The sequence below is a fragment of the Branchiostoma belcheri genome, unplaced genomic scaffold, assembly GCF_001625305.1.
Source record: "Branchiostoma belcheri isolate BF01 breed outbred unplaced genomic scaffold, Haploidv18h27 scaffold96, whole genome shotgun sequence".
NCBI lineage: Eukaryota > Metazoa > Chordata > Leptocardii > Amphioxiformes > Branchiostomatidae > Branchiostoma > Branchiostoma belcheri.
The window spans coordinates 188,543-200,345 of NW_017804642.1; the positions used below are offsets into that span (position 1 = coordinate 188,543).

Below are 11,803 nucleotides of genomic sequence, written 5' to 3' on the forward strand. Positions count from 1 at the left end.
CATCCATATAATCGAGTCAAGATGACCTAATAAAGTAAGGTAAGACCACAGCAAGTACATTTTATGGATGACATCCTCCTCAGATTCCAAATCTAAAAAAAACAAGGCGGGCCGAAAAAAACGAGGTTCTTACATTTTGAAATTTTGACTCAATCATTGTACAAATGGTTTTGATTCAATGGGAACATCACATATACACAGCCAACATTACATATCACTGCATCAAAGTAAAAAAACAAAACATAAAATCAGAGCCTTTTCTTGTCTCCTCTCTCTATAGTTATCTGTCATCCACCTTCCGGCAGACATCTTGGCCCTTTTTCGGCATGGTGACCACTGTCAGAAGGCAACAAATTTTTTTTGTTTTTTTTCCAAAATCAGGCGAAAATTAATGCGCGCGCTGATGTCATCCATAAAAATTACTTGCTGTGGCCTAAAGTACATTCAATGATTGCTGTATGTAGGCGTGCACATGAATGGCACCCTGAAATAGCTCTCCTGCTGTAAGCTCACAGAGAGCACAGGTCGCGTTCGCACTAGACTTCACTAAGATGTGTCTAGAAGCAATCTTAGGAGGTTTGTCAGTACAAGACAACCCCGAAGAAAGCCTGAGAGGCTGGTGCACCATACAGGAACAAGTGGAACCGTGCGGAAGACGATTTTTTTAACGGAGTAGTTCAATGCAAGGCCTTGCGACCACTTCTCGGCATTGGACTAGAAAGATGAGAGAAACATGGCTATGTCAAGAGATGGCGGTGAACGTTTGATTTAGAAGCCTGTAGATTGTAGGTTGGTGGGAAACACTTGTCAGGGAGGGAATTCCAAAGCTTGGCCGTACGGGGAAAGAAACTGTCACTGTAACAAGATTTCGAACAAGGAATTTGGACGGTGAAGTTGTGTGAGCTAGTGAATCACGTTGTATCATATTTTGAAAAGATGAAGACTATGATTGGTATGAAAATATTCGAACTATTCTGTGAACAGCATTGCGTTCAGGTGATAGGCGAATATTGCTGTTCACTTTTCTTTCCGCTTGCTTGTTCAACTGATTTCAATACAGTATAGATCCTATAGATAAATCCAAATACATTCTCAGGGGAGATAAAGATTACAGTGTTCAAATGGAGAAATACATTAAAGAATGTTTCGATCTTAGAGACCACATGTGTGTGTGTGTGTGTGTGAGAGAGAGAGAAAGAGAGAGAGAGAGAGAGAGACTACATGCAGAATCAACACCACTTAAGTATGACAGTAGACACATCGATAAATATTAAATATTAGTTAAAACAGGTTTCAAAACACGCACTTTCGCTGCACAAGTGTTATCTGTTTAAGACGCCAAGTTACCCGTACGCGTTGCAAAAGTTTCTGAAGTAAATTGTGCCCCAGTACTTGAGCGTTATCTTTACAGGTGGTCTGGCTTATGCCTTGCCTAAAAAGTAAACAGTGTTCTAACCGATGTTCACGGCAATCTGTAGTGGCGACCTGAGAAAAACGTATTAAGAACCCTGGTCTAAGCGAAATTATCATTATTATTTCACCCATGCTATATTATGGGTGAAATATATTGTTTTCTCTCGTGTTTTAGTGGCTTCACCACAGCACTTACTTTATTGTCTATATACAGGCTTTATATGTGGTTTTTAATCATATAAGGTATGCATGACCATATTTGGCAAACTTGAGCTACTTACTCATCAGGTAGTTTCTTCCTTCTGATTTGCTGCTGGGCTAAATTAGGTTAATCAAACAAATACGGGGTTGTATGGAAGGGCAATCTCCATGCAGATACGTGGTGGCATGAATTGTTGATCTCCAAGCAGAAGTGGCATCGAAAGGTAATCTTTAAGCAGATACAAAGCATCACATGGGGGTTGTGAGAATATCTGTTACTAATAATCACTTAGTCGGAGTTTCTAGAACACTTTTATTGAGGCACTGCATGGGGATTTTGAGAGCATTTTTACTAAAAAGCACTGTATGAGGATTTTGAGAACACTTTTGCTAAAAAGCACTGTAAGGGGGTTTGAGCAACACATGGGGTTTTAAGAATATTTGTTGCTCACAACACCTGGGGGTGGAGATTTCGAGAATGATTCTTACGAACAGTGGGAATTGAAGAGGTTGATATATAAGTATTGTTTTAACATGATTTATTCCATTTATTATTCATCTTCTCTTCTTTCTTCATTTACATCAACTCATTATAGTTATTGTCTGTTTTGTGTATTTTTGTATATTGCTGTTATTGACTGTGTAAATTCTTGTTGTTATATATACATGTGTTTTCACACATACATTGTTTTTATGTATAGGGGAGGGCAACTTATAAACTTTGTGGGAAATACCAATAAACAAATAAACATATCTGTGGAACAGTCTATTTTGGAATAAGGGGGAAGAATGGGTAAAACACGCTGTATTTGAGCTTAAGCCAATGTTGTATGCTATGAATAAACTAGAATTCCACGATCTCATACCTTCGCCAAATGATGTTAGCTTTTATGAATAAGAACTTATATACAATGTATTAATCCCCCTGATTATGCAAATAGGATCCGCAATTGCATGAATTATATCTGTTGATCATAATCTCCACCAACAGTCTTATTTTAACAAAGAATGTCATTATAGCATTTCCTAATATATTATGCAAATGAGGTCCTTATTTGAATAAGTTATGTTAAATTATGTTCACCTTCACTAAACTTCAAACACCCCAAGTGTAAAATTCCAGTCAGTTACCACTATGCAATTATAACATTTTCTGATTAATTATGCAAATTAAGTCTTCATTTGCATAATCGATATCTGCCTGTGTTTCTTTCGTTGTTAATAACATATGTCGCAAGCTTGAACTTCCTATCATGGAATGCAGCTGATTAATAGAATTTCCTCATTAATTATGCAAATTACATCCATATTTGCATAATTGTAATATCATTATGTCAATCATTACTCAAGCTACCTACATACCAAAAATCATGATGATCCATCAATCGGTTCTTGAGTTATCCTCCTTTAAACATTTGTCCTTTAAACCCCCCTGCAATTCCAGAGCAAGCTGCTAGGGGGCCCAAACTCACGTCACTTCTTCCCCAGCAGAAGAGCTACCTGTCATCCAAATTTCGTCACCCTAGCTTGTCTAGATCATTAGATATCAAAACCGGAAGTTCAGCTGCAGTACCATGACAAGCCGCCAGGGGGCCCAAAATCTAATCAGTTCGAGCTCTCATCAAGACCTACCCACCTACCAAATATCAAGATAATCCATCAAAGCTTTCTTGAGTTATGCTGTTGACACACAGACACACAGACACACAGACAGACACACGGAAACGAAAACATAACCTTCTCCAATTCTTGGCGAAGGTAATCATAACATAGCATGCAAGTGGTCATGTCAAAGGAATGGAAGGCCCGTGCCGTACGCGTTAAGAACCCCCGGGCCGTACCGCTAGTTATCACACGGGCCGGAACACCCGTATCGAACGTAATCGCGGCCCAGATAGGACATAAATATGGAATACAACGCGGTGTATTCCGTATCGCCCGAGGTACCAGCCCGACCGCGCGTCGGATCGCCCGACGGCCGAAGGCCGGAGGGAGATCCGATCCACGGGAGGGCTGGGACCGAGGCTACCGAAAGGTCTGATTGGAGATTAGGCCATGTTGATTTGATTATATGAATGACATCCGCGCGCGCATATGCATGGCTTTTCGGCCGTTTCCAAAAAAGTACATACTGTAAATCGTACAAAACAGTAACTGTTGCAAAATGAGCAAATACATACCGTAAGTTGCGAGCAAAATATTTGAAAACAATACCAATGCCGTAGAATGCCGAAATTAAACGAAAAAGACAAAATGTAAAGAAATGAATTTAAAGAGTAAATTATTCGCCACACCATACTCTGTGTCATTTGTTCAACCTTCATGACCACGTAGATTTCATAATGAAAGCAACTTTTTTTTTGCAAAACTTTTTTATTCGCACGCGCGCATCAGTTTTGGGGTTCTCATACGATGTCGTCCATATAATCAAATCAACATGGCCTAACTATGAATTCAAATGCAGGTTACCGATCCAGATGATGGCACTGCCGATGATGGCCACTCTTTTCCGGCGGAAGGTCAGTGACAGCATCGGGTGCAGTATGGCAATGTAGCGGTCAAAGCCGAGCAAGGCCAGGGTCAAGCAGGTTGCCTGGACAGTCACCTAATGGTTGTAGAAAAAATATAAAACCATAGCATAATTAACCATCAAGATGTGGTGGTTGAAACAAAGAAATGAATAATTTGTTTGTTTGTTTCGCATAACCGGTAAACCGCCTTTAGGCGTAACACACCAGTTTTGTACATGTGCGTACATGTACAAACTGCGTAAGACCGAACTGTAAGGTTTTGAACCACTCACACCGGGAAGGTCCCCTACTCTTTTCGACAAGTGCGGTGGGTTCTTTAACGTGCGTGGGGTGTTGCTCTCCCAAACACGGGACCTCCATTTAACGTCCTATCCGAGGGACGTCCCTAACCGAAGCTAGGTACTCATTTCCACCTGAGTGAAGTGAGGAAAGTCGTGAAAAGTGCCTTTCCCAAGGGCACAAGATCGGTGACATGGGCAGGGTTCGAACCCGCGACCTCTGGGGTGCGAGCCGAACGCGCTACCGACTGCGCCACACGACCCACTGTCGGCATAATGGCAATGACAATAAAATTGATAATTATAATGTATATATATATATATATATATATATGATTATGCTAATTGCAAATAACAAAGATAAGAGAACATTGAAACAGAGTACAAATGTACATAATAAATGATAATTAATTGTCTAAAAGTACAGCAATGTCTAAAGCTATATATGTCTGGAGGGTAAACCATGGAAGTTTTTGAGTAGTTAAAATTTTTTTCTTTGTCTGTAAGTTAAGAGAAATTGGGGTAAATTGTAGAATTTTGATTAGACAACTCATTTCGAGCGTTGTTTTTAAACGAACAGTTTGAGATAAAGTGTTCTAAGCAAAGAATTACCTGCATCATGTAGTTGACGAACTTGCACATCGCCTGTCCGAACACGTAGGACGTGGTCACGTAGTTGACCGCAGTGAAAGGCACGCAGCACAGCAGGAAGGCCAGGTCAGTGACCGCCAGGTTGACCAGATAACAAGTGGTGACCGTCCGCATCTTTTTGAAGAGGGCCACCACATAGATGACTAGGAAGTTCCCGGCAACCCCCACCAGGAAAATGAAGCCAAAGATGATGGGAGGGACGTAGTACTTCCAGGAGATTTGGATCGGACCGGGGTCGATTTCGGTGCCGTTCGAAAGACTGGAGTCGTTCTGTAACGTCATGTTACTGAACATGGCGTCCATCGAGAAGTCGGAGTGGTTGACGCCGTTCTGTAGCGATAAAAACGCCGATGAATGCTATGAGAAGGTGGAAATTCTTTTCAGATACGCTTTAAAATATTTACAAATAAAACGCAACAATGAATGAATGAATGAATGAATGAATGAATGAATGAATGAATGAATGAATGAATGAATGAATGAATGAATGAATGAATACAGAAGGGATACTTGAAGAACCCTTTTCACTGCAGGAAATAGCAGTTGTCTGCAAGGGTCTAAAGAATGGGAAGAGTGGTGGAATTGATGGACTAGTATATGAACACATCAAATTTGGCGGTGAGACTCTGTGGACCCGTCTGACAAACCTGTTTAATGCAATCAGGGAGAGGGAATATATCCCAGCTGGCTTCAAGAAGGGAGTGAAGATACCCCTCCTGAAACAGGGAAAAACAAACAAGACTGATCTGGACTCTCATAGAGGAGTAACCTTGCTACCGGTTATATCAAAGGTGTGGGAGAGGACGTTGTATAACAGGTGGAGCCCATGGCTGTGTGATAGGGGTATACCTCACCAACTCCAGAGTGGGGGCCAAGCTGGATGTAGTAACATAACAACTGCATTCATTGTAAGAGAAGTGATCAATCATTTCAAGGAGAGAGGGAGTCTGGTGTACGGATGCTTCTTGGACACTAAGAAGGCCTATGACACTGTCTGGCTGGAGGGATTACTATTCAAGATGTACGGGAGAGGGATAAATGGCAAATTATGGAGACTTCTCAAACACATGCACACAGGCTGTACGTACTCAGTCTTCTTAAACGGTGGTCTATCAAGAGAGTTCAACACAACAAGAGGAGTGAACCAAGGAGGGATTTTATCTCTGACTTGCTACTTACTAGCTACTGACGACGTGCATGAAGAACTACAAGCCCAGCCAGGTGGAGTGTGCATGGGAGGCATGTGCTGCGCTTCCCCAGCATTAGCGGACGATATCTGTCTCCTAGCTAGCACAAGGATGGGCCTGCAGAGAATGATTGACATCATGACCCAGTATGGAAGAAAATGGCGCTTTGAGTTTGCCCCTGACAAGAGTAAATGTGTTGTATTTGGATCAACAAGTAGCATACAGCAGACGCCCAATGCATCCTACTGCTGGAGAATGGGCACAAGATCAATACCAGAAACAAGTGTGGTGACTCATGTCGGAGTACAACATTCAGCCAAACTTTCATCAACGGAAACCATTGAGCAAGCCTGCAGAAAGGGAAGGGGAAGGATTAGTGCAATTCTGGCAACAGGCAGTGAAGGACAGCAACCTAACCCCTTAATCTCCAAAACCCTATACAACACACTAGTGATACCAAGCATGTTACACGGAAGTGAGTTTTGGAGCCCGTCAAACAGTGATCTCTTGAAACTAGAGAGAGTACATAGAAGTGGAGTTAAGCGCATGCAAGGCATGCACTTCCAGACAGAGACAACGGCAAGCCTTGGTGCCCTGGGAATGGAGAGCCTGAAATCAGTTCTGGACAGGTTCAAAACTATGCCTATTTGGGAGACTTGTCTCTATGCGCAACACAATCCTGGCGAAGAAGGTCTTCTTGTTCAGGCTATACTCCTACGTCTTAGGAAGAACAAATAGGAAGGCAAGAGGTCTAGTCAGTGAGTGCTTTGAAGTAGCAAGAGAATATGGCTTGGAAGGATGGTTAGAAGATTACTGGCTGACGACGAATTTCCCTTCAGCAAGTGAATGGAAGCAACTGGTGAAGACAACAATACGAGCTAAAGGAAATGAGAGGTGGCAGGCCACAGTGTCCTCTGAAAGCACATGTCACAGGTTCTACAAAGTACATCCAACAAGCGAGAAACCGCATAAACTATGGGTACTAGCAAGACAACAACCAGAGCACCAAAGAGATCTAAAGAACCTAATCCTCCTCAGTACTGTCCCAACCAAACACAACAGAAAGCCTTGCCCAACCTGTAAGTCGGACACAGAAGACCTAGTGGGCCACCTGTTCACCCGATGTACAACATTCATACACCTGAGACAAGCCCTGGCAGAAGAACTAGCGAACTATCTGGGAGTAAGGGTGATGGCAAGAGTACACGAACAGCCAGAAGAGAGGTTTACAGAAATTATGTTGGGAGCGGAAGTAACAGAAGAAGAAGTGGACGCAGAAGTGTGGTGCGCCTTCATTACAACAGCAGCCAAACTACTCCGCCCATTGGCAACTATGGCACTAAAACATGCCACATGGAAAGAAAGGTGAACAGTTGGAACGGAGAGAAGCAGAGAGAAGGCAGGGAAGAACTGGAGAGAAAACTGAGGAGAGAAGGCTGAGGAGAGAAGGCTGCGGAGAGAAGGCTGAGGAGAGAAGGCTGAGGAGAGAAGGCTGAGGAGAGAAGGCTGAGGAGAGAAGGCTGAGGGGAGAAGACTGAGGAGAGAGAGCTGAGGAGAGAGAGCTGAGGAGAGAAGGCTGAGGAGAGAAGGCTGAGGAGAGAAGGCTGAAGAGAGAAGGATGAAGAGAGAAGGATGAGGAGAGAGGGCTGAGGAGAGAGGGCTGAGGAGAGAGGGCCGAGGAGAGAAGGCTGAGGAGAGAAGGCTGAGGAGAGAAGGTTGAGGAGAGAAGGCTGAGGAGTGAAGGCTGAGGAGAGAAGGCTGAGGAGAGAGGGCTGAGGAGAGAAGGCTGAGGAGAGAGGGCTGAGGAGAGAGGGCTGAGGAGAGAAGGCTGAGGAGAGAGGGCTGAAGAGAGAAGGCTGAGGAGAGAAGGCTGAGGAGAGAGGGCTGAGGAGAGAGGGCTGAGGAGAGAAGGCTGAGGAGAGAAGGCTGAGGAGAGAAGACTGAGGAGAGAAGGCTGAGGAGAGAGGGCTGAGGAGAGAGGGCTGAGGAGTGAAGGCTGAGGAGAGAGGGCTGAGGAGAGAGGGCTGAGGAGAGAGGGCTGAGGAGAGAAGGCTGAGGAGAGAGGACCAGAACTAGAAAGAGACACTAGTCAGGGAGGGGTATAACAGAGAGGACAATGTTCCCTGGGTTCTACTCTCTACCTGCAGATTGGCGTTGTAGCTGAGAAGGGATTTAGTTAGAAGAACTTGAGTCTTTAAGTGAAGGCAAAAAGGACTGAATCAGAGACTTTTGATGCCCTTTGAACATTTTATTACGGTGTAAAAGGAGGATAACAAACGAAAATACCCTATAGTGTAATTCGTGACGTAAAGTATATATCTTTTAATTGCCGACATTATGATCGTTTGATCACCCTTGTAAATACCCTACAAGATATATTTTAATTAGCATATTTTAATTGGTATATGTGAAGTGACTTTTAATGTTGTATTGATGTGACACTGCTCTCCTATGGGAGGAAATAAAGAGAAAGAAGAAGAAGAAGAATGAATGAATGAATGAATGAATGAATGAATGAATGAATGAATGAATGAATGAATGAATGAATGAATGAATGAACATCTTTATTGTACACACATACCTACAAGGTTAAGTATAGGTCACAACAAAAGTATGGAATACAGATAATGTTATACATATATACACATCGTTAAATAGATACAATTAAGTAACAATGGAAACCCTTGAACCTGCAGTCTGAGAGCTTGTAAATTCTATTCAAAATTTTATTTCTGAACATCAAAAATATTATATTCACTGAAGAATGTAAGAAATTACATACTGATATCTTGTAGAAGGATTCTTAATTTTTTCTGAAATTTTCCCCGAAGAACATCGTGCTACCTTGGTGACAGCCTGGCCTTGGTAACAAACTTAGTGCAAGCCCCAGGGTGCCTTAGCTGGGAACTAATTAGATTACTGCGTGGGAAGGACGTTGGCGTTAGGTGCAGACATGAAAGGCAGCACGTGATCCATTAAAATGCAAGTAAAAATAAACCCAGCATAGTAGTCCATTCATTGAAGCACCCCGGGCTTCTGACGACACTAACACATGCATGAGATGTGAATCAGATGGAACTGATTCATTCAAAGAATAGATTCTGAGGAGAAAGCGGCGACTCATAGCTTGATGTCAAGACAGTCAGGCGGCAAGACACGGGACTGTCTCCCAACCGACTTATTTTTCAAGAGTCGGATAATTCATCTCCAATTGCCTCCTGAGAAGAACTCAAACCTCCTAACAACTTGGCTAGAATAGTATAGAATAGAATAGCAGTTACCATGTCTCCTATTTATGTGAAGCATATCCACTCTCTACCATGTATACCAACGTTATGTTAGTTTCAAAGTAGATATAGTAAGTTAAATAAGCAGACCGTATAAGTAGAACTCCATGTTAGCATAATTATAGTCTTAAATTCACCACATTCTGTATTCATTGTTTTTGTCATTGTCATGTTTCTGTCATTTTGTCATTTTGCAATAAGCCCTCGGGCACGAATTTGCAATAAAGAACAAAGAACGAAGATAAAGAGGGTTCCATGCATATGAGTGCGTCGGGATGCATCTACTTTTTAAATAATTACTTACTTGTCCTCTTTATCCCTTGCGAGACATAAGGCCATGACTTTTCCTTTTTTTTATATCAACATTTAATCACAAGACGCGGTGACCGCACACTCAAGATTCTCAACTTATTAAGGGAGTGATTAAACGTAATCTGTGGGCATGTCCAACTAGAGTAAAATCACTTGCATACACGTCACTTGTAAGACCGAACCTAGAATATGCTGCGACAGTATGGGATCCATATACAAAGAAAGACAAAGACAAACTGGAAAGGGTACAGAATCAAGCTGCAAGATTCTGTATGAACAACTATGAAAGAGGTGCTAGTGTCACGGAAATGAAAGAAACCTACAGTGGACCTCACTGGAAGACAGATGAAAGATGTCCAGACTATGCATGATGTACAAAATGACTAATAAACTGGTGGATGTCCCAACTACTAAGTACCTAATACCAGCCCAGAAGAGAACAAGAAATAGCCATGCATTCAAGTACCAGAGTTATCAACCAAGGATTGAGGTGTTCAAGAATTCATTCTTTCCTAGAACTATCGCAGAGTGGAACTCACTGTCACCAAGTACAGTAGGGGCATTGTTAATAGATAGCTTTAAACAATGTCTTGAGCTAGAAGTTCAAGGGTTAGGTGTAACAAGTCGATCGGTGTAATATAGCCAGCTGCCGCCGCGCCGCGTGCCTGCGAAGCTGGTGTGTTACGCCGAAAGGCGGTTATACCGGCTATACGGATACAGATACAGATACAGATTTTCATTCCGCCACCATAACAGAGGTGAGAGTATGATACTGTAACAGTAATCATTTTCACCTGAGTAAAGACTTTTCCTTCCATCTGGGTCTGTCCTTATCCAACTTCTATTTCTAATTAGCTAAACGTAGATATTGTTTAGGGTTTACGTAACAGGAGATGGTACTTTACATGTAACATGTAATGTTTGGCAGATGGAACATTAACAGGGACCAAGCACAGTACGAAAACAGATATTTAAGCAAACTTTCCGCAACATGTAAAGAAGTATTAAAGGTCAGAAGATATTTTAGTAGACTTTACAACTTCGTAAAGGCCACTGAAAGGCAATGTCTGCCTTTCCGTCACCTTTGAGTGAGATTGAATACAACGTTAACATGTTTGATATCTTTACGCTTCCTGTACAATTCCCTAAGAATATAAATAAAAACATTATTTATCCCACAAAATATCTGCAATTTTACTAAGGGAAGATCTTTACCATGATAAATCATGCTAATTACGACAGAATTTTCAGAATGAATGAGAGAAAATTAAACTACGAAATGTATACAGTCAAGCTCCAAGTACTTAATGGGGTGTAAGGTCTTGTTATATTGTACTTCAACGTCGAGCTTAACACACTACCTCATACACCTCGCACTTGTGTCTTCCCCTTTATCAATGATATGATATGGATCTTTATTGCATGTTCTTGCCCAGATGGGCTAAATGCACAAGAGGATGTCCAGTATGTAAAACATGAGTATTTCATACTGAAACGCTGTATTCTAATGCAAAGTGCTAGGAATATATACATTACAATAATACTATAAACTACCTATCATCTACTGTTAGTTGCCCTTTCTTCTCTCTTTTTGAAACATCTGGAAACATAATTACATAGTTTGTCTACTGTACTTTCGTTCTTGTATGACATCAAGTGTTTAAACATGTCCTGCTTTGACATTTTCTTACAAATCTTGTCTAATTGTAAAGTATCGAATAGCTCTTGGCGTTCATCTTTATATAATGTACAGTCAAGTAGAAAGTGTATCTCGTTTTCAACATATAAATGATTACAGAATTCGCACGTTCTATCTTTCAATAAAACAATTCTGGGCGGTAAACTATACCACAACAACATGATTCAGTGGGAATCTAATATGATCATTACCATGAGCAAACTGTGAATGTGGCAATAACGGAAAATAATTTTTAAAAATTACG

At 41.6% G+C, this 11,803-nt stretch overlaps 2 protein-coding genes and 1 non-coding gene across 3 annotated transcripts in view; 1 reads left to right on the forward strand and 2 right to left on the reverse strand.

Moving 5' to 3' along the window:
• The window catches only part of LOC109461747 (galanin receptor type 1-like), a 7,230-nt gene extending 1,853 nt beyond the window's left edge, over positions 1-5,377 (reverse strand). The window contains exons 1-2 of the mRNA XM_019758138.1: positions 5,036-5,377; positions 4,084-4,219 (exon numbers count right to left, since the gene is read on the reverse strand). Of these exons, the coding sequence (XP_019613697.1) occupies positions 4,084-4,219; positions 5,036-5,377 (478 nt within the window). The remainder of the gene's footprint in view (positions 1-4,083; positions 4,220-5,035) is intronic.
• Positions 4,614-4,686, reverse strand: Trnaa-cgc. Its single transcript has one exon. It is a non-coding gene; the product is annotated as a tRNA-Ala (tRNA).
• A 1,530-nt stretch (positions 5,378-6,907) lies between the features above and the next one.
• LOC109461766 lies at positions 6,908-7,694 on the forward strand. The gene has a single exon (XM_019758159.1). It carries the CDS (start codon positions 6,926-6,928, stop codon positions 7,628-7,630), a length of 705 nt encoding a protein of 234 aa, XP_019613718.1. The 5' UTR covers positions 6,908-6,925; the 3' UTR covers positions 7,631-7,694.
• The last annotated feature ends 4,109 nt before the right edge of the window (positions 7,695-11,803 follow it).